The sequence below is a fragment of the Typopeltis vanoorti genome, chromosome 12 (genome assembly GCF_054136105.1).
Source record: "Typopeltis vanoorti isolate ZY-2024b chromosome 12, IOZ_Tvanoo_1.0, whole genome shotgun sequence".
NCBI lineage: Eukaryota > Metazoa > Arthropoda > Arachnida > Uropygi > Thelyphonidae > Typopeltis > Typopeltis vanoorti.
The window spans coordinates 32,341,042-32,365,504 of NC_143560.1; the positions used below are offsets into that span (position 1 = coordinate 32,341,042).

A 24,463-nucleotide genomic window follows, 5' to 3' on the forward strand; every position below is an offset into this window, starting at 1 on the left:
GTTCATCGGCAAATGAAGTTGGGGGGAAGAGAAAGAGGTCACAGGGTGCTAAATCAGGTGAATACGGCAAGTGATCCAACACACAAACTTGGTTTTTGCTCAAAAACTGTCTCACAATGTTCAAACGATGAGATGGTGCATTATCGTGCAAAAGTGACCAGCTGCCTGCATCACGATATTCATGCTATACGCAATGGATTCTCGCTATCAATCGCTTCAAAACTTCAAGGTAAACCTCACTATTGACCGTTTGGCCAGGCAGAATTCGTTCTGCCTGGCCAAACGGTCTAAAGGTCAAAATGCCCTTTTGACCAGTCCACACGGTCAAAAGGGCATTATCCACAAGATAATGCCCTTAGAATCGTAGAAATAAATCAGCATTGTCTTTACTTTTGACTTCTCCAAGCCAAGCGACTTTTTTTCAGATGCCTCTCTCCTGAGTGGTCTCCACTCAGTACTCTGGCACTTTGTTTCGAGCTCATACTCAAAACACCACGTTTCATCACCAGTAACAATCGTTTCAAGGAAGTTTGAGTCCTTACGAGCAGTTTTAATGAGTGGTAAATTCGATACATTTTTTGGTCGTCAGTCAACTTGTCGGGAACAAATTGCAAATTCAATTTACGAAGGCCCAAACGCTCGGTCAAAATGTTGTGCGCAGTTGATTTTGGAATCCCCAATTCATCTTCAACCAATCTCATGGACGATTTCGAGTTTTCTTTGATGAAATTACGCACTTTTTGGATGTTAACTTCGCTTAGTCCAGTTTTTGGACAGCCCGGCTTTTCATCGTCCTCAAGCATCTCACGACCACTTTGAAATTGCTTAAACCACTCGTAAACTTGAGTACGGGATAAGCATTCATCGCCGTATGCTTTTTGAAGCATTTGATGCGTTTTGGTAAAACTTTTACCAAGGTGAACACAAAAGTCAATCGCAGCTCTCTGTTTGAAACTCATTTTCTGACAGTTCGTCAAAATACACTGCCACTCTTGGCACTATAACTCATCCACTAATGAAAAAAATGTCATTGTGCCAACTGTCATAAAATGTCAGTTGGCACAACACTGTTGAAGGTTTCCGCTTTCGACAACAAAAAGATACAACAGGTGGTGCCACTAGTTTCTTCTATTTTCGAAAAGTTCGGTTTCTTTTTGGACAGAGGGTGTGAATCATGAAAATACCTCTGGATTTTAATATTGAAGCAACCCCTTTTACAAAAAAAAAAAAGCTGCTACTTTTAAGTTTTTCATTCAAACCTTTCATTTTTTTGGCATTTATTGAAGTTTTTGATCACTTTAATTTGGAGAAGGGGAGTGATCTTTCTTATGACGTATTTGTATCTTCTTCTTGCTGAAAATTGTTTCCATGCATATGTGTTAACAAAGGATACTGGTTTATTAAGTAAAGATCAAAGTTGTGCATATATTTTAAAAATGACATCTCAAGAAATAAGTGTGTTCTTCTAGTTGTTTGTAACAGCTTTATTTACTGAATTCATTATATTATTATTATTTACTAATAATTTTATTATATATTTTACTATATTCAGATAGAACACATTTACTTCTCTGCCGTCCAAATAACCATGATTATCAGGCTCCAAATACAAGAGGTGAATGCAGTTGCTCTGCTCAATGTATACCACATGATTCTGTTGTGTTTAGCAACAAACCAGAACATATCATGCAAGGAAAATTAACCATTGTTCATTATGCTGGATTGCGACGCAGTGGTGGTGAACTTCGTGATGTTGCGGTGAAGACCTTGAAACAAGAAGTCAAAGTCAATCATATGCAGGTAGCTATAATAATACTCATAGTAAATTTTCAGAATTAATTTTAGTAGTTCTCATACATCTGTTTATTGTAAAATCTGCTTTGTGAATTGCTGACCATAATGCATAAATATTAGAACTTAAGACTTAGATTCTTCTTCTGCAGCTTCTCCCACTTAAGTGGGGTCACTGTAGATGATGAGTCTCCTCCACATCCTCCTGTCTTGGGCTGTCACCACATCCAAGTTCTTCATTCTCAAGTCCTCTTCTACCAGCTCCCTCCATCTCTTCTTTGGCCACCCACGCTTCCTCCTTCCTTGCACATCCATCTGCATGACCCTTCTTCCCACATATTCGTCCTCCCTCCTCATCACATGACCAAACCATCTTAACCTTGCCTCCTGAATCTTCGCTCCTAAGTTCATAACTTTCACTGTTCCCCTCACATAGTCATTTCTCAGATGATCCTTTCTGGTCACACTGCACATCCACCTAAGCATTCTCATCTCTGCTACTTCCATCCTGCTGATGTTATTTTTCCTCAGGGCCACAGTTTCTATAGCATACATCATAGCTGACCTCACTACTGTCCTATAGATTTTGCTTTTCAGATTGATCGGCACCCTCTTATCTCATAACACTCCAGCCATCTCCCTCCAGTTCCTCCAATCTGCTTGTATCCTGCATCCCGCTTCCTTCTCAGCTCCTCCATCTTCTTCCGCTGTTGAACCTAAGTTTCTAAAGTCCCTCACCTTCCTGATGGCATTTCCTTCCAGCTCCAGGTCTGTCTCCTGGCCGCTGCCCACTGTGCAACACATATACTCTGTCTTAGTTCTGCTCAATCTTATTCCCCTCTCTTCCAGTACTTTTCTCCATCTTTCCAGTTTAGTTCATGCTTCTTCTCTTCAATCTGCACACAGCAAGATATCATCTGCATACAACATTGTCCAAGGCGCATCTTCTTTCACCTCCTCCATCACCACCTCCATCACAATGTTAAACAGAAACGAACTTAATGCTGACCCTTGATGCAAGCCAACTGTTATTTGAAAACTTTCTGTCTGTCCCAGACAGGTCCGAACACTTGTCTTCACATTTCTGTACATCTCCCACACCAACCTGACATATTTCTCCAGAACCTTCTTCTCCCTCAGACACCTCCAGACTTCTTGCCTTGGCACTTTATCATATGCTTTCTCCAGATCAATAAATGCCAGATGTAGCTCCTGTTGTTTCTCTCAAAACTTTTCCATCATCTGCCGTAACCCAAAGATAGCATCTGTTGTTGTTGATCTACCAGGCATGAAGCCAAATTGTTCCTTTGCAATCTCCACCTCCTTGCTCAATCTTCCATCAAGAACCCTTTCTAGGATTTTCTTTGTGTGGGACATCAACTTTATTCCTCTGTAATTTTTACAGTCTTAGATCAACTTAAGACTTAGATCATCTTGACAAAATGATATTTCTAAAAGTGTCTCTATATGTTATCTGTTAACTGGTAAGGGGATTAGTCAGTTAAACACATTGCATGCAATCCTGTCATATGTGCCAATTTAATGATAGACTGCCTTTCCTTTGTGTTTATACCAATGAAAAAATTTGAGGTTCAGTTCTAATTAGTTCAATGAAGTTAAACTTAATTCTTTTGGAATTCAGGAAATGACCAACTCAAGACCAAATAAAAAATGAAATAAAATATACATGTATTATTTAATGCACCATCATCAAATTACTGATGTGTTCCCTCAAGGAGTATAAAGAATGCTCTATGATAACTAATATTTAAGGAAGTGACAGCATAAACTAGAAATATAGATTAAATAAACTTTAATTTATACTTCCCGATATTTCGGCGAACGTCACGTTGCCATCTTCTTGGGAACTTACTACTAAGACACGTGCACACAAGTACTAATAACAGCAAATGAGACTAAAGCTAGGAAGCTAGCATTTTCCTAAAGTCCTGATGGTGCCCCCTGGCGGACTATATTGGTAGTTCTTGGCCTTTGTGCTGAAGTTCTTCTGATAAACGTTTCCCAAATTTGGGGCAGTCTCATGCATCCAAATTTGTTGAGGTTTGGCATGTTCCTAAGGGCCGAGGCTGATTCCATGAATAGTCTTTCATACTTGAACTTGCTGCGGTGTATTACTGTGGCTTTCTTCCATCTTATTCTGTGGCGAGTATCCAGAGCGTGGTCTGCAAGCCCAGAGTGGCTGTACTGGTGAAATCGGATGTAATCCTTGTGTTCTGAGATTCTGATATTTGCTGTCCTGCCTGTTTGGCCAAAGTAGGACAGTTTACAGCTGCAAGGGACCTGGTATACACCAGGTAGGTCTAGGGGGAGTGGTTGGTCTTTGGTGGAGCGGATAAGGGATGCCAGTTTTCTATGTGGTCTGTAACAAGTGGTCAAGTCATGTTTTTTTAGGATTTTATTGATTTTTTCCGAGGTGCCTCGGATGTAGGGAATGGTGATGGATTTAGAGTAATCTTTATTGTGAAGGGGAGGGGGTTGTGGGTTGTGGATAACTGGGTTAAGTATTTTTTGGATTTTTTGGAGCGGGTAGCCGTTGGCTGAGAAAGTGTCACGGATGTGATTTAGTTCAGTGGTTAGGGCTTGATCATTAGAACAGATTATTTTTATGATCAAGCCCTAACCACTGAACTAAATCACATCCGTGACACTTTCTCAGCCAACGGCTACCCGCTCCAAAAAATCCAAAAAATACTTAACCCAGTTATCCACAACCCACCACCCCTCCCCTTCACAATAAAGATTACTCTAAATCCATCACCATTCCCTACATCCGAGGCACCTCGGAAAAAATCAATAAAATCCTAAAAAAACATGACTTAAACACTTGTTACAGACCACATAGAAAACTGGCATCCCTTATCCGCTCCACCAAAGACCAACCTCCCCCTAGACCTACCTGGTGTATACCAGGTCCCTTGCAGCTGTAAACTGTCCTACTTTGGCCAAACAGCAGGACAGCAAATATCAGAATCTCAGAACACAAGGATTACATCCGATTTCACCAGTACAGCCACTCTGGGCTTGCAGACCACGCTCTGGATACTCGCCACAGAATAAGATGGAAGAAAGCCACAGTAATACACCGCAGCAAGTTCAAGTATGAAAGACTATTCTACTTAGCTTTACCCCCTCCTTTAAATGCCATTAAGTATACTCTCACTTGTGCTAGTACCATAGACTTACAAAAAGGCTCTGGCTGGGCCCAAATTCTTAATCTACGTTGCTATAATTCAAATATATCAATCCTTAAAAATTTATTTTTGTTAACGACTGCGGCATTAAGGATCATGTAAAAAATGTTTTTATCTTTCCTTTACATGCAAGAGAATAATTTAGCTAAGCACGTATAATAATCCTTAAATCAATTTTATCTCTAGCAACTCCGAATTACTCAGTCGTGGCTGTTACTTCACTTAGGTCACACAGGTTCGATTTGTTTTTATGTGACAGTGCATTGGCTAACAAAGATCAGGCAAGCTATTACAAAACCAAACATGATTATTCTAACTAAGACAATTAATATCAAAGGAAATAGGACATATCACGTGCCTGATTCTCCACACATTCATTAAAACAATTCTCTTAAAGCATTAGACAAAGAAATTATTTACACTCAACTTATTAGACAGGTGGATGGATTTTAGCAGACATAGCCTTACTCTCATTACTATTAATATAAGGCAAAATTATACCATACACTTTCTAAGCATTATATAACACAAGCATTATTCAAGTGTATGGTATTCTTTTAAGCACATTAAATTTTACGTTCGGCTTTCTGACCTCTTCAACACATTATGCCATTAGTTAAGCAGAATCAACATCTATCGTCTGTACACATAATCTAGGCTATTAACATAAAACAATCTACTTACAAGCCCACTATATCATGTACAGTCCTGAATCCTAAAAGGTTAAGGGTGAATTCTGCTGGTTCCTTTCTTAAACTTGTGATCGGACACTATCCGACAGTAGTCGTCTGGCAATTTCCTCCCTTGTAACAGTACTGCATTTCTTCGTCAATGTCAGGAACTGGTTTGGCTGTGACAAATCAGCATACACACATGGATTGGTACACTCGTCGAAGAATTTCATGGAAGGATACCTTGTAATACTGCCAGTGAACTCCACTCCCCATGATCTCCTGAACTACTGCTCGCAGGACCACGACTCTTCCCTCCTCAAAAAGCTTGCCACAGGAAAAAAAATAAGAGAGAGAGAGCTTTTTGCCCCTCAATCTCTGCCTTTTATATCATTTGTCATCCCTTGGCCTTCCTTCCAAAACTTCCTGATTTTACTGGAGGCACCCTTACATCACCCACGCTTACGATAGGTTTTAGTGGAAAAACTCATATAAAATGGTGACCTTTGAGACTGTAGTTGACCTTTAGTTTACTAGTCTAATTCTGTCTGGTCTTATTAGTTACAATTGCTTGTGGTTCTACATTCAGTTATTCTAACATTATATTACAAAATTTATTTCATTACAGTAGGTTACATACATTTCTAATTATGTGTATTTTATGGCCCATGTAAAATCGATATAGGTGAAAAATATTTCTATTTTTCACCACAAGAGATTTTACACAGGATATGATAATAGCACTAGAAGATATATCCAAACCAAGGTAGTCACTCTGCCTCCAACTGCAGAGAGTGAGCATGCAGTCTTTTTCCGGAAGTTGCTAAACATATGAAATTATCTGTCAAGATAGGGTTTACGTTAAACTGTAAAGCTGGTAATTATGACAGACTCAGGAGTCATCTTGGAGCAGTACCATGGCTTGAGAAGCTACAAAGAAAGAATGTCAGTAGTGCATCGGAAGTTGTTGGGAGATTGTTTGAGAGAAGCAGTATCAGATTGCACATCAGTCAGGAGAATAAACTAAGTGGGAATTAAGTGGATGAGTAGAGATATAATGCAAGAGCTGCCAAAAAAAAAAATAAAATACTGTGGAGGGAATATAAAGATAAAGGTGATCAGCATACTCATGAGCAATACAAAGTGCAAGTGAGAAGGGTAACTAGTATAGTAAGAAAGGGCAAAATGTATATGAAAGGCTGGAAGATTCACTGTGAGTAACAATAAGCAAAAGCACCGGATGATGATGCAAGCATTCTGCACATATGTTTATAGTGGTAAAGTAGCTTTTCAAATTTGAGAATTTGGTTTGAATAAATATGTTTTTTGTTGTTGTTTTTTTTCCTTCATCGTTAAATAATCAATGTATAATTTTCGATTTTTTTAATTTTTGATATCATTTCTTTATCTGTCCATAGTGATAAGTTTAATAATATTTTATAGGATTTTTTGGCGCAGTGTGATAGAGTGCTCTTTTGGCAGTGTGATGCAATTGTATCAACTGTTGGAGTCATACTATCCAATCCTTTAGCTCTTGTTATGGAATACCATCCACTGGGAACATTAGATAAGTATTTGCAAACACATAAGCAGGAAATTCAGCAGGTTGATTTAGTAGAAGCTACAAACTACTTAGCAAGGGCCCTATGGTATTTGGTAAGTATGTTATCTTCTCTTGTTGAGGTCTATGATATTGTTTAAAACTCATATATATTTTATTTTTATGTAAAATTTTTGGTTCAAGTCTTATTACAAGAATTTAAAATCTTTACGTACACCACAGAAACCTCATTTTAACTAACAATATTATATTCATTTCTAATAGTGTACCAACATTGTTCCCATTTCAGTTATATGTGAGATAAAACTTTACAAGATAAGGCAATATGATTCCACTCTTTTATTTGGAATTTAAAAAACTGAAAATAAAAAAGAAGTTGATGAACTGAGAATCATTCAGCAGATGGAAATTACAACAAAAGTGAAAATTGTAATGAGTGTCTCATGAGAAAAATCAGTAATTTCTTCCTCTCTCTGTCTTCTCTCCCCCCACCCCCATATAGATCATTTCTGTGCCACCAAAAGAGCTTTTCATTGAATAGTCCTGGTGGGTGGTATGTATGAAATGAAATGCATCACTTAAGACAGCCATTAATCAGATTGCAACTGGATGAACAAGCAGATAGAAAAGCTAATGTATTAGTGTGTATATAGTTGTATATAAGAGCCTCCATAGCTCGGTCTGAAAGATCTGGGTTCGATTTCTGTCCAAGACGTGAGAAATCTTTATCTGGTCTCTTTCAACTAAAGGTGAGTTAACCAGTCTCATACAGAGGTGGGGGGTCCCCCCCCAGAACAGGCAAACTGGCCTCATGAACACACACAGATCTAAGGTCACGAATACTTTCACTTAGGGGATGCAGCAGAGGAGTGACAAACTGGCTGCATTAATTCATCGTAAGCCTCTCAATAGGGGACTCAACTCGTCCTAAGGGACAGATGAAAAGGATAGGATAGGATAGTTGTATATACTGTATTTCTGAAGATGATCTTAATGTAATTGTCTTTTTCTTCTTTGAGTGCTATCTCTTATTGGAGCTCATCGACCACCTTGGCAAATTTTGAGTGATCCTCAGCCACTCTGAACTTTCCCTCAGAGCTCATCATTGTGATGAGCTCTGACGGACTGTCATCTGATGTTTGCCAGCCAAGATCTTCTTCACCTTCCTTGTCCTCTTCTTCCATTTATCTTCCCTTTTATAATCAATTGTGAAGTATCTTATATTTTTCATTATGAAGTAGGTGACCAAGATATGTAGTTTTTCTTCTTTTTATGGTATCTAAAAGTTCACGTGATTTCCCCATTTGTTCCAGTACTTCTTGATTGGACTTTTTTGCTGTCCATGGGATTTTTAACATTCATCTGTATAACCACGTCTCAAAGGCTTCCAAGTTTTTTTTTATTGATGTTGTCTTAAGGTCCAATTTTCTGCACCCTAAAGCATTACATACCATACATAGCATTTAACCATGCATACGCTAAGCTCTAAATTTAAATTGCAGTTACATAGTGTTGATTTCACCATCAAAAAAATTTTTTCTTGCCATTTCAATTCTAACTTTTATTTTCATTTCTGGGTTGCATTCTTCATTTAACCAGCATCTAAGATATTTACATTTTCTCACTCTTTCTATTTATTTCCCATTTAAAGAAAGTGCTGAATTAAGAATTAGTTTCTTGCTTATGACCATAAATTTAGTTTTGGGGATATTTATTCTTAATTCCATTTTTTCACTCTCTTCATTCACTAGTTCGAGAAGATTTTGAAGATCCTGAATATTGTCAAACAGGAGAGCTGTGTCATGTCATCAGCATATCGCATGTTATTAATGATCTCACCATTTACATTAATCCATTCCTCTCTTCCTTTTAAGATTTTTTTGAAATATGGCTTCTGAGTATATGTTAAGAAGGAGAGATGACAGCATGCATCCTTGTCTTACTCCTCTTTCGATGTTAATGGAATCTGTAATAATGACATCAACATGAACAGATGCTTTTTGGTTCCAATATAAGGTTTTGATGATCCTAATGTCTTTACCGTCTAATTCAAATTTTAGTGTGTTTGACTTTGTCAAATGCTTTCTCAAGATTGATGAAGCAAATGAATACTTTCTTGTTTTGGTCACTACATTTTTGGAAAAAGATTTGAAACAGAAAAGAGCCTCTCTCATTCCCAAATAGCTTCTAAAGCTGAATTGGGTATCATTGATGTTATCTTCACATTTTCTGTATATCCTTTTTTGAATTATTTTCAGAAACATTTTGAGAACATGACTCATTAGACAGTTCATTCTATAATCATTACAAGTTTTGGCATTTGCTTTTTTAGTAAATATGATGAAAGGCTGCTGTAACCAGTCTTGAGGGATTATGCCTATATCGTAGATCTTATTCTATCAGAAATTAGGGCTTTACCATTTTTAACCTAGTTCAGCATTCATTCTACCTCTGATCTTAGAATGCATGGGCCTTCCATCAGTTTATAAGTATTTTCTGGGTTTTGTCTGTTATCAATAAAGAGTTCCTCTACATATTTAATCCATTCTTGTATTTTATCATTCTTTTTGGATATTATTTCTCCCTTTTTTGTTTTGAAGGATACATAGTTGTTTTTTCTTAAATATACCTGAGGTCTCTTTCAGCTTTTTGTGTAGATTAAAACTGTCATGCATTTTCCTATGGAAATTCTGTTACTTTATATTTTTCATTTCATCCAGATTTCTTTTGCTTCTTTTGATCTTGTCTTTAATAATTTTCTAAACCTCTTTATATTTTATTAGACTATGATTTTTATATGATCTACGTTGATCCATGAGAGAAAGAATTTCATCATTTATCCAATCTTTCTTTCTTCTGCTCTATTAGGACACAAAGTATTAGCACATTTCTCTATGAAGAGAGGGAGAGTTTAATTTGTCTCATGATTCATCAACCCTCATGACATCATCATTCTTAATAAGTGGTATCTCTTGATTCAGATCTTTCACTCAGTTTTTTTTCTTATCTCTGGGTTTTTTAACTTTCATAGATCAAACTTTTTTTGTTGATATTTCTTAAGTATAGCTTTCAGTCTAAGTTTTAATTCTGTCACCAGTAGCTTATGATCAGAAGCAATATCCTCACTAGGATAGGTTTTTGTACTTTTTATGGAACTTAAAAATCGTTGATTAATTAGCAAATAATCAATTTGGTTTCTGACTATATTTGAATTATTATCCTGTGGTGATCACCAAGTACTGCTAGGGTGTACCCTATAGGCACACACAGATACATCTGTGATGCAAAGGCTATTGCATCAAGAGTGGGCACAGCTAAAGAAGCTGGTTCCTAAGAGACTGAGGGTTTCCTCACTGAATGTGAGGATGTATGACTGATATAGGAAGAGAGATAGCAGATTTGATGAAAAGAAGAGTGAATGTGTTGTGTGTGTGCAAGGAACTAAGTAGCAAAGTGACAAAGCAAAAGAACTAGGAGATGGTTACAAGATATTCTATAGTGGAGCATTAGAGATGGGAAGAAATGGAGTGGGAATTATATTGTGTAAAAAAATGAGACTGTGTGATGGAAGTAATTTGTAGAAATGCTGTAATTATATGTGTGAAATTAAACTATGAAGATTATATAGTTAATTTGATTAGTGTGTATGACCCACAGGTTAAATGTACAGATGAAGAAAAGGATGCATTCTGGACACAAATGGATGGAGTGATGCAAGGATTGAAGGAAGAGGAACATGTGATTATTAGGGGGTGATCTAAATGACTTGTAGGTATGAAAAATGAACAGTGTGAGAGAATACGTGGAGGTCATGGGATATGGGAAATGAATCAGAAAGGTTTAAGAATAATAGATTTTGCAGTTGCATTTGAAATGGCTCTAATGAATACTTTCTTCAGCAAGAGGGCAGAACATCTGGAAGTAGCAAAGAACAATTTAAAGAAATGGTGCTTTTTCCAGCAATGGTGACAACACAGTGCAGACACGATCAGGAAACTTGGCAAAAAGATACTGGGAGAAACAGCAGGCAAGATAAGAGAAAACAATGCCGGTGATGGGAAGAAAATGACAACCAGCGATACAAAGAAAGAAAGCAGCAGAGAAAGTTGGTATGCCTCCCAGAGAGATGAACATCATGAATTCTATAGAGAAAAGAAGGAAGAAGCAAGAAAAGTAGTGGTGCAAGCAAAAGCAAAGGCATATAAAAATTTGTAGTATGATGAATTAGAAATGACTGAAGGACAGAAGAAGGTTTACAGGTTGGCTAAATATTGGAATAAAGAAATGAAAGATATCTCCAAAGCAAAGCAGATTAAAGGATCAAATGGAATTATAATAAGAAAATCAGAATGTATTCAAATCAGGTGGAAGAAATACTTTGAGAAGTTGATGAATGAGGAAAAGGGGAGGCTGTCTGAGGAAGAGGGACTACCAAATAAAGGAATGACTAGGGAAATTGACAGAGGGAAGTAATGAGAGCAATGGCCAAAATGAAGAATGGAAAGGCTGCTTGACCAGATGAAATACTAGTGGAGGTCTGGAAAGTGTTAGGAGATGAAGGCATTGAATTAATATGGAATCTGTTGAAGGAAATCCATAGTGAAAAGATAATTCCTGAGGAATGGAGACAGTGTTGTGGTACCTATATATAAGGGAAAGGAAGATATATAGGACTGTAGTAATTATAGAGGAATTAAACTTATGTCTCATACAATGAAGTTATTTGAAAGAATCATGGAAGGAAGGCTGAGAGAAGAAGTTAATATTGCAAAAGAACAGTTTGGTATTATGCCTCAAAGAGTAACTGTGGATGCAGTATTTATTCTGAGGCAGATGATTGAAAAATACGTGGAAAGACAAAGGCCACTACATGTCATTTTTATAGATCTAGAGATGGCATATGACACAATACCTAGAAAAGAGATATAGTGGAGTCTAAGAGAAAAGAAAGTACCAGAAAAATATGTTATACTGATACAGGAAATGTACAAGCAACAGTTAGGAGCAGTTTGGGAATAACAGAGAGTTTTGAGGTAATAGTTGGTTTACATCAGTGATCAGCACTCAGTCCTTTTCTCTTTGACAGAGCAAGTCAGAGAGAGAGAGAGCACTTTAGAGTATATTATATGCAGACGATATTGTACCGTGCATGAAAACAAGAGAGGAAGTGGAACAAAAGCTGATAAGATGGAACAGAGTATTAGAAGAAAGAGGACTGAGAGTTAGTAGAAGAAAAACTTGAATATCTGGTGTGTGGTGTCAAAATGTTGACACTGAAGAAAATGTAGTGCTGAATGGAGAGGTCATCAAGAAAATAGATAAATTCAAATATATTGATTTTTTGATGATTGTTTACACTACTTCCAGAGTGGTACATTTTCATGTCATCAACTTGAGTTTTGCCTGATCCTGGCCACCTAACTTTGCTCATTCTAAAATCCCAATTCCAAGTCTTTTCATTTCTTGGATCGCATTTCTTAGCTTACCTTCTTCATACAGGATTCCTACATTCCAGGTTCCTAGTTTTAGTGGAAACATCATTTTGAGCCTGGAGATTCTTTGTGCCCCTCTCCCATTTAAGGGACACAGGGAATTCAGGGCCATTTGTGTGAAGGTCAAAATGTAGAATTTTATTACTAAAGTTATCTCAAATGTAGTTGACTTCATAAATCAAATATAACAATCTCTTTGAGGTTGTACACATATCTCTACTGTTTCTGCCAACAAGTTTTGATGACAAGGGGTGCTTAAGCTGTATAACTGAGAGGAGACCTCCACATAGCCTTTAAAGGAATGTGCAGAACCGACCAGGGCTTCTGACCTAATGTCCAATCCTTACCTTCTCATGGTGCACCCTATTGGGTATCTACCTGGATACTGAACGAACAAGGATGGGCTGGCAATTTGGGATTTAGCCGACCAAATTGTATTCCTATTGGCTTAAACCAATATAGAAAATGATGGTACAACATGATAAAATTTCATGCCGGCTCGGGCGTCGCCCGGTTAAATAAGGCCCCCGTTGTTTTCACCAGGGAACCAGGGCGAACAGCGAAAAGTCAGCTACTGGAACAAATCTGAAAACAAACCCCAACTCAACATCACCAGAGTTAAAGATCAGTACTATCAATATAAGAAGCCTGAATAGCAAAGAAATGAAGCTAGCTGAAGAATTAGATAAGTACCAGATCGACATAATAGGGGTGACCGGTACAAAAAAGACAATACCTGGTGAGATCTTTCTGAGCAATAAATACAAAATGTTATATTCAGGAAATGACAATTGAGCAAAAGAAGGAGTAGCCATAGTATTCAACACAAAATACGAGGCTAATCTTCTTGAATGGCAGGCAATTTCAAGTAGAGTGATATAAGAATGGGAAACTGGACAATGAGACCTATTTGTGCCTATGGTGGTCCCACAGAAGGTTCTACTAAGTTAGAAGTGGAGGAATTTTTTGATGCTTTAGAAAAAGCAACTGACACAATGAAAAGGGAAAAGTTGGTCCTTGTTGGGGATCTAAATAGCAGAGTAGGAAATGATTGTCAGACATACAATTGGAAAAATTTGGAGAAAAGAGCAAAGCTAATAATAATGGCAAATACCTGTTGGATTTGTGCTCAGGACATGGACTGGTTATTACTAACACCATGTTCCAACATAAAAATGTGCACAAATTCACATGGAGAGAAGAGGCAAGGAATAAGAAAAGTCTCATTGACTATGTTATTGTTGATAGCGATGTTTTCTCCCTGCTGCAGGACACCAGGGAAAAAACATCGCTTTCTTCAATGAAATTCAATGAAAATTGAATTTCATATAGAAAAGAATAACATGTAAGAAAGTTTTAAAGCAAATAAAAGTTCAGCAGTTCTCAGATGTGAACTATAGACTAAAATACACAAAGATTATTGAAGAAAAAATGAAAGAGTTTGAGAACAGGAACCAAACCTTGGAGATTCAGTGGCAAGCCTTGAAGAAAACCCTGATTGATTCAGCCAGAGAGGCATGTGGTGAGGTTGTCTGCAAAGATAGAAAAATCAGAACTCCCTGGTGGACACAGGAAGTTAAAGAGGCAGTGAAGGAAAAGAAGAAAGCATATCAAAAGTTCCTGGCAAATAAGTCAGCTTTTGCTCTTAGAGAATACAGAGACAAATGTAAGAAAGCGAAACACTGTGTAAAACTCGCTAAACAAAAATCATGGGAGGACTTTGGCAAGAACATAGAAAATAAATATCAAGAAGGTGGTAAGATATTCTGGAGGTTGTTGAAGAAGCTTAGAAATGGAGGAAAGAGTGCTGTAAAAGGAGTTAGAGATGAAAAAGGTGACATGAAAACAGGAGGAAAAGATATCCTTGAAGTATGGAATAATTATTTCGAAAAATTGTTAAATGAAACAAGCAGTGATAGCGCAGTGTTAAAAAACACTCAACAGGCATACAGTCAGGAATACATATCCATACTTGAAGCAGAAAAAGCCATCAAAGGCTTGAAATGTGGAAAGGCAGCAGGAGTAGATGATATTCGACTAGAAATGCTGAAGTATGGTAGTATAAAAGTCTTACAGTGGCTGCACTGCATAGTTCAGAAAGCCTGGAGAGGGATGAATTTCCTGATGATTGGAGTAGAGCTCTAATAATACCCATATATAAAAAGAGAAATAAAACTGAATGTGAGAATGACAGAGGTATCTTTCTACTGAGTGTTCCTGGCAAGATTTATGCAAGTATACTTGAGAAGCAGTTGAGAGGAATTGTGTAAGAAAAGCTTGGTGAAGAACAAGCTGGATTCAGACCAAATAGAGGCTGTCAGGATCAGATCTTCACTTTACGACAAATAGTTGAGAAAGCATGGGAATATAACAAAGATCTGTATTTAAGTTTTGTCGATCTGGAAAAGGCATATGACAAGGTGCCAAGAGAGATGCTATTCAATATGCTACAGTTATATGGTGTCAATGGGGCATTATATCAAGCAATACTTAGCATTTATTTGAGTTGTAAGTCAGCAGTTAGAATTGAAGGAAGTACAGGAAGATGGTTTAATGTTAAAACTCGTGTGAGACAAGGATGTACATTATCCCTTCTGTTATCCATTATCTATATGGATCACATTATGAAGAAAAGTGGTATTAAACATGATATCAGATTTGGAGATGTTAATGTCAGCTCTTTGCTTTATGTGGACAATGTTATGTTATACTTCTAAATAAATTCGCTACAAGTTTGCAAGATTCCCTGAATAAATTGAATAACTGTTGTAATAAATATGGTATGAAGGTCAGCATAAAAAAGACAAAGAATGAAAATAGGTAGCATTGTTGAAAATGTCAACTGTGTTGTGAACGGGGAACCTGTAGAACAAGTAAAACATTTCAGCTACTTAGGCACGATTTTTAGTGAAGATGGTAAATTAAATATGGAAATAGACAACAGAATCAACAAAGCTAGTATGGTAGGAAGTCAACTGAATAAATTCATATGGAATAAGAGAGAAATTAGTCAGAACACTAAATTAGCTGTATACAAGACAGTGTTCAAACCAGTTTTAACTTATGGATCTGAGAGCTGGGTCAGAAGTAAAACACTTGACCAAAGACTAGAGACTGCAGATATGAGAGTCCTGAGAAAGATTAGAGGCATGAACAGATGGCATCAATGGCAATATCATATTAAAAATGAGGATATTAGGAAAGAACTTGACATTGTGAGCATCCAGGAATATAAGTTACTAGAGCTAATCTCAGGTGGTATGGTCACTTAAACAGAATTGGCGAGGAAAGATTAGCAAAACAAGTTCTCTGCCAGGTTGGCAGGAAAATGACCCAGAGGAAGACCAAGATATAGATGGATTGATACGGTACAAAGTGCCTTAGACAATAAAAATATAAGATCTGATAAATGTTGGAGTCTTGACAAGTAACAGACTGATTTGGAGGAAAATTGTAGATAGGAAGTTAGTAATGATGTAAATTTTTCATGTAGTACTATCATATCCTGTACACCCCCTGAGGATACATGTCAGGAATTTGATGATGAAAATTCTTTTCTTGTGTTATCAGTCATTGTTTTCCATTGCTGCAGAGCTTAATAATACAGTAATTAATATTTATTATACTTAACACGAAATTATATTTTTGTTTTAATGCTACACATAAGTCTGAACTATCTTCACAGCTAGATTTCTTGTATATAGATGCTGTTGAATTCATTCATGGCCTTTGTCCCATAATGCAAAACATTATGGGAAGGATCACTGCCCAGAGTGGTTTCAACCTTTATTGAAGTCTCATCACTGAAAGCCAGACCCAAGAAGATACCAAGGTTAAATCAATGTAGAAATCATACATTTCCCATATGCAAATATATTATGCTTGGGTATAGAATTAAAACAATAATATAATTTGTAAGTATGTAACCAAATGGAAAAACTTTCCACATTTATTTCCTCCACAGAAATAAATACTCTATCTAAAGGTTCATATTTTGCCATAACTCTAAAAGTCATTCCTGTAATGGAGTTTTTTCTGACTGTGGATAAAGTAAGTTATTCCAAAGTTAGTTATTTCTTGTCAGCTAGATTTTGTAACTACAGACACCTTCAATCTATCATCATGTGGAGCATTTCATGGACTTGTCATAATCTTGGTCACTCACCTCTGGATGCTTTCCATCACTTACTTTCTTATTAAAGCCTTATAAAGGGGAATAAAAATGCCCTTCTTCAGTATATTCTTCAACATCCAAGTAATCTGATGTGCTGTTTTAGCCACATTTGCAGCATGCCCTCTAAACTTCAACTCCCTGTCTACAGTCACCCTCTTCCCCAAAAGTCTGGCTATTTCCTGCAGTCTACATAACTTATGATTTCTTCATTCCAGAATGCTTCAATATCTTACACTTAACCATTTTAAACTGACAGTTATTATTCTTTGTCCATGTTGCCAGTCTATTTAAGTTATCTTGCAGGCTTTCTACATCATGTTCATTCTTCTTAGCAAAGCTTCCTCTTAGCTTTGTTAAGAAGAATGAATAAATCATTTCCTATATCACCAATGTTCAAATTAAACAGCAGTTAGCCAAGTACTGAACAGTTGACTGACTAATGGTATATTACTGGTCATCTGCTTTCTCCTGAATTCGTTTCCTCCATATACCTCTTTTTGATGTTTGTTGTTCCATCAGCAACTCTCTTATCCATATCACCAGTTTAATATCAAATCCTCATTTGCTCCACTTTATATAATAGAGTTCCATTGGGAGGGTATCCTGTCAAATACCTTTGCAAAGTTCAGTATCATTTTGTAGTCACTTCCTTTATCCAACTCAAACATTACTTTATTATAAAAAAAAAAGTGGTAAAATTGTTAAGACAATGATTCTTTCTTTTAAGGTTACACGGTGATCAGCATTCATATTTATAAATTTAGGGACACAAAAACATACGTGTTGAACAGATTATTTTATTAATTACTAATAAAATAAAACTTGAAGTTTCGACCCCTGTCACACAACCTCACCACATGCCTCTCTGGCAGAATCAATCAATGTTTCCTTCAGAGTTTGCCACTGAATCTCCAAGGTTTGATTCCTGTTCTCAAACTCTTTCATTTTCTGTTCAATAATATTTCTGTATTTCAGTCTGCAGTTTACATCTGAGAGCTGCTCAACTTTTATTCGCTTTAAAACTTTCTTACATGTTATTCTTTTCAATATAAAATTCAATTTTATCCTGCTCAAGACTAAATAGTGATCACTTCTAATTTCAAATCCTCTGTACACTCTGGTGCAGGACACCAGAGTGTACAGAGAAAACATCACTATCAACAATAACATAGTCAATGAGACTTTTCTTATTCCTAGCCTCTTCTCTCCATGTGAATTTGTGCACATTTTTATGTTGGAACATGGTGTTAGTAATAACCAGTCGATGTCCTGAGCAGAAATCCAACAGATATTTGCCATTATTATTAGCTTTGCTCTTTTCTCCAAATTTTCCCAAAATATTTTTGTATGTCTCACAATCATTTCCTACTCTACTATTTAGATCCCCAACAAGGACCAACTTTTCCTTTTTCATTGTGTCAGTTGCTTTTTCTAAAGCCTCAAAAAATTCCTCCACTTCTACCTTAGTAGAACCTTCTGTGGGACCATAGGCACAAATAAGTCTCATTGTCCAGTTCCCCATTCTCATATTTGCCCACATTACTCTACTTGAGACTGACTGCCATTCAAGAAGATTAGCCTCGTATTTTGTGTTGAATACTATGGCTACTCCTTCTTTTCCTTGATTGTTATTGCCTGAATATAACATTTTGTATTTATTGCTCAGAAAGATCTCACCAGTTTTGGTCTTTTTTGTTTCAGTCACCCCTATTATGTCGATCTGGTACTTATCTAATTCCTCAGCTAGCTCCATTTCTTTGCCATTCAGGCTTCTTACGTTGATAGTACCAATCTTTAACTCTGGTGATGTTGAGTTGGGGTTTGTTTTCAGATTTGTTCCAGTAGCTGACTTTTCGCTGTTCGCCCTGGTTCCCTGGCGAAAACAACTGGCGTAAACTAAATCTACGTAGTTAATTAATCCTTTTCCCTAGCCTTAAATTATTTATAATTAATTTATAAATTAATTAATTAATTTATAAATTAATTAATTAATTTATAAATAAATTAATTAATTAATAAATTAATTTATTTATAAAATAAATAAATTAATTAATTAATTAAAAATAAAAAAAATTAAAAAAAATAAAATAAAAAAATATATATATAAATAAATAAAAAAAACATATATAAAAATAAATAAATAAAAAATAACAATAATAATAAAAAATACAACTACAATAAACTGCTAAAGTCCTCGTGTATTAATATTCTTCTGGATTTGTACAGTTCTGATTGTTATAATATGATTTCCTTCATTCTCATAGACAGGCTTATACATTGGTTATGCATTCTAAATCACTTAAGGAATTGAACAACGTAGATCTGAATATAAATTAAATTACACTTTAATAAATATTTCCGATATTTCGGCAACGTCACGTTGCCATTTTCAAAAGGAACTTACAAAAAGGCACGTGCACGCAGGCACTACAACACAGTAACTGAGAATGAAGAGATGAAGCTATTGTACTCCTAGAAGTCCTGATGGTGCCCTCTAGCAGGCTAAGTAGGTGTTCTTGGCTGTTGGGCTGAAGGTCTGCTGATGTATGCCTCCCAAATTTGGAGCAGTCGCATACAACCAAATTTGTTCAGGTTTGGAGAGTTTCTTAGGGCTGAGGCTGATTCCATAAATAGTCTTTCGAATTTGCATTTGCTACGGTGTATTACTGTAGCTTTCTTCCACCGTATTCTGTGGCGTGTATCCAGAGCATGGTCTGCAAGACCAGAATGGCTGTACTTGTGAAACCGGATGTAGTACTTGTGTTTAGAAATTCTGATATTCGCTGTCCTGCCTGTTTGGCCAAAGTAAGACAGTTTACAACTGCAAGGGACCTGGTATATACCAGGTAGGTCAAGGTGAAGTGGTTGGTCTTTGGTGGAGCGGATAAGGGATGCCAATTTTCTGTAAGGCCTGTAACAGGAGGTCAGGTCATGTTTTTTTAAAATTTTGGTAATTTTTTCCGAGGTGCCTCGGATGAAGGGAATGATGATGGATTTAGAATAATCCTTGTTGTGGAGGGGGAAGTGGGGGGGGGGCTGTGGTTTGTAGGTTTTAATATTTTTTGAGGGGTCAGAAAGTGTTGAGGATGTGATTTAGTTCAGTGTTTAGGGCCATGTCATTAGAACAGATTAGTTTAGCCCTGTTGTATAGTGTTTTCACCACTCCATATTGTTGTGAGGAAGGGGGCGGGTTGTTGGTGAATGTATCTGCCTGTATGGGTGGGGTTTCTATAAACTGAGAAAACCAAGGTTCCATCAGGCTGGCAGGTGACTAGTGTGTCTAGGAAAGGGAGGCTGTTGTTTTCCTCTTTTTCCAGGGTGAACTTGATTCTGGAGTGTTGGTTGTTTAAGTGTGTTAAGAAGGAGAGGAGTGTTTCAGAGCCATGTGGCCAAATAGCGAACACATCATCAACGTAGCAAAGCCATATGGGTGGTTTTTGTGGGGCAGAGGCTAAGGCTTTTTCCTCAAAGGTCTCCATAAAGAAATTGGCCAAGGGTGGGGAGAGTGGTGAACCCATGGCTGTCCCTGCTATTTGTTTGTAGAATTTTCTCTGCCAAACGAAATAGCCTGAGTTCATTGTGAATTGAAATAGGGCTAAGATATCAGGAGAAAATTTAGCTTGGATTAGCTCTAAAGTTTCCTTGAATGGGACATTTGTGAATAAGGAGGAGATGTCAAAGCTGACCATTATGTCATTATGTTGAAGTGTAAGGTTTTCTATGCTGGCTTTGAAGTGGGCTGAGTTTTTTATGTGTGATGGTGTGTTGCCAGTATAATGCGTGAGCGCTTTGGCCAAATGTTTAGCTAATTTGTATGTGGGGGAATCAATGCCATCCACTATGGGACGTAATGGCACATTTTCTTTGTGTGTTTTTGGGAGTCTGTAAATATGGGGGGGGGGATATTGAGTTAAACGGCTTTAATCTGTTGGTAACTTCTACAAGCCAAGAAGTGACTTTCTTAAGGAGCCTGTGAAGTTTTCTAATTTGTGAGTTGGTGGGATTGTATTCGATAGGGAAGTAAGTAGCCCGATCTAATAGAAGAGCATTAAGCTTACCTTAGTAGTCCTTTTGGTTAAGTACTACAGTTGCATTTCCCTTATCCGCTTTGGTGATAACTAATTCGTTATTATTCCTCATTTCCTGTAGAGCTTTAAATTCCTTGTTGGATATGTTGGTTTTCCTTCACTTTCCTTCAATTGCTGTTGAATGTTACAAACACTTCACCTTTTGGCTAGTGTAGGTTGTTATACAGGTTGTAGATGGGTCCTCCACATTCTTGGAATGGTTAGGCCATCATTTTTGTTGAGATTTAGGTTGTGTTTGAGTATTTCACATGACTCTTTAAATTTTCTCTCAAACCAGGTTTTGGTACAGTGTAAGGACTAGGTATTTTTCTAATCAATTCTGTGGTATGTTTGGAGTGCGTGGTCAGAAAGGCCTGTTTTTCCAAAATGAAGGTATTTAATGTGTCGTTTGTGTTCGTCTTGTCTGATTGGGATATTCGCCCTGTTTCCCCTATGTATGGTATGTTACATGTGCATTGTATTTTGTATGCCCCTAGGTGGGCTAGGTGTGGAAGAGGATCTTTATGAGAACTGAGTAGGTGTCTTAAATTATTTGGATTTAAAGGTGGTTTTAATGTTGTATTTGCATAGTGTTCTGTCTATTTTTTCAGAAATGCCTCTAACATAAGGAATGGCAATAGCATTCCTGAAATCTTTTTTGTTCTTACTGGTATCTTTGTGGAAGACCTTGTGAATAGTTTTTTTACTGTATCCATTTTTTATAAATATTTGGTTGATGATCTTGTATTCCTGGTTTAGAGTTTGTTCATTAGAACAAATAGTTAGAGCTCTGGCTGTCTCTCCTTCTCAGTTTACTGCAAACCTATACACACAGGCCAATACATACACAAAAATTCTTACCACCACCCAACACAAAAACTAGGTGTCATAAGCATCCTTAAACACAGAGCTCTCACTATTTGTTCTAATGAACGTGCTCTAAACCAGGAATACAAGATCATTAACCAAATGTTTATAAAAAATGGATACAGTAAAAAAAACTATTCACAAGATCCTCCACAAAGATATCAGGAATGCTATTGCTATTCCTTATGTTAGAGGCATTTCTGAAAAAATAGACAGAACACTATGCAAATACAACATTAAAACCACCTTTAAACCCCCAAATAAGTTAAAACCCCTACTCAGTTCTTCTAAAGATCCTCTTCCACACCTAGCCCACCTAGGGGTATACAAAATACAATTCACATGTAACATACCATACATAGGGGAAAGAGGGCGAACTATCCCAATCAGAGAAGACGAACACAAATGACACATTAAATACCTTCGTTTTGGAAAAACTGGCCTTTCTGACCATGCACTCCAAACATACCACAGAATTGATTGGAAAAATAAAGTCCCTACACCGCACCAAAACTTGGTTTGAGAGAAAATTTAAAGAGTCATATGAAATGCTCAAACACAACCCAAATCTCAACAAAAATTATGTCCTAACCGTTCCAAGAATGTGGGGGACTCATCTACAACCTGTATAACAACCTAAACTAGCCATAGAAAAATTCCGCTACAAGAAGACAGCGTGGTGAAGTGTTTGTAACATTCAACAGCAACTGAAAGAAATCATATTATAACAATCAGAACTGTACAAATCCAGAAGAATATTAATACATGAGGACTTTAGCAGTTTATTATAGTTGTATTTTTTTTTCATTATTATTATTATTTTTATTTTTTTATTTTTTAATATATTTTTTATTTAATTATTATTTATTTTTTAATTTATTAATTTATTTTTATTTATTTTTTTTATCACTAGAGGTCAGGCTAGGGAAATGAATTAATTAACTACATCGGGGCTAGAGCATGTAGCTTGGTTCCTTATACACTTGTATCCTTCCGATGATGACCTCGATACAGGGTGATCATTGGAAGGATGACCAAAATGTCAAGTTTTATTTTATTAGTAATTAATAAAATAATCTGTTCAACACGTGTGTTTTTGTGTTCCTAAATTTATAAATATGAATTGTTAAGACAAGACCTACCTTTCACAAAATCATGGTACCTCTGTAGAGTATCCTATTCCTGTCCACCCATTCCTGAATTCTGCCTTTTATCAGCTTCTCGAATACCTTGACAAACACTGTAAAGAGTTTGTGGAGACAGAGGTAACTAATAATTGTTACCTCTGTCTTTGCACCTCCTTTATGGAACAGAACTATTTTTCCCTATTATAACAATCAGAACTTTGCAGAATTGAAGCTTAAATTAAACAGGTTGGTCAGATTATCTGCCAGTTCCCTTGCATAATACATGGGATGATATTCTGTCTAATTCCATGGATGTATTTGCATTAAGATTCTGCAGTATCAAAATTTCCAATTCATCTACTTCTATTTTCACATCAGTCAGTGTCACATCTGACACTGTAGTATCTCCACCTGGATGGTACAGGTACACTCTTATAAAATGATTACTCATTAGCTCAACTATTTCATTTGCTTCTGCTTTGATCTCATTTGCTAGCTTCCTGTTGTAATTAGCTTTGATCTTCCTTATCCACCATACTAGTCTTCTTTCTTGATAAACACTACTTGATATCTCCAGTGCCATCTTTCCCCTCCAAATTCCCCAGACATGGTTTAAAAGTAATTTGCATTAAAATACATTGCTCTTATGTTTTATAAATGTATAATATTTCATGTATAATCATTCATGTATAATCTTAAACCTTCGTAATTCAAAAAAAAAAAAAAATTAAGTGCTCTAAATTTCTGAGAAAGAAAGAAAACTAATGTGCAAAATTCACCATCATAAAATTCCTTTTATGTACCCTCAAGGGGTTTACAGGATAATGATGATAGTACTGCATGAAAAAGTTACAAAATTACTAACTTCCGATCAACAATTTTCCTCCAAATTAATTAGCTGTTATCTGTTAAGACTCCAACATTATCAGATTCTATATTTCTCTCTTTGAAGGCTCTTTTTACTGAATCAGTCCATCTACATCTTGGGCTTCCTCTGGCATCACTGCAAAGAATACTTGTTTTGCCAATCTTTCCTCTCCCGTTCTATTTAAGTGAACATATCACCTGAGATTAGCTGTACTAACACATTCTTGAATGCTAACAATGACAAGATTTTTCTTAATATTCTCATTTTTAATGCGATACTGTGATACTGATGCTGTCTATTCACTCCACTAATCTTTCTCAGAATGCTCATATCAGAGGTCTCCAGTCTGTTATCAAGTGTTTTATTTCTAAACCAGCTTGATTCTTATGCTACAATTAGTTTGAGTACTGTCTTATATACATTTAATTTAGTGTTTTGACTAATTTCTTATTCCATATAAATTTATTCAGTTGACTTCATGCCATACCATCTTCGTTAATTCTGTTGTCTATTTCTTTATTTAATTTACCATCTTCATTACAAATTATGCCTAAATAGTTGAAATGTTTTACTTGTTCTATAGGTCCACCATTTAGGTTACAGTTGAGGTTTTCAATGTTTCTGTCTATTTTC

The 24,463-nt window shown here is 36.4% G+C and overlaps 1 protein-coding gene across 1 annotated transcript in view; it reads left to right on the top strand.

Moving 5' to 3' along the window:
• hop (tyrosine-protein kinase hopscotch) overlaps window positions 1-24,463 on the top strand; it is a 251,815-nt gene that overhangs the window by 122,685 nt on the left and 104,667 nt on the right. The window contains exons 9-10 of the mRNA XM_090401853.1: window positions 1,553-1,800; window positions 7,118-7,330. Of these exons, the coding sequence (XP_090257979.1) occupies window positions 1,553-1,800; window positions 7,118-7,330 (461 nt within the window). The remainder of the gene's footprint in view (window positions 1-1,552; window positions 1,801-7,117; window positions 7,331-24,463) is intronic.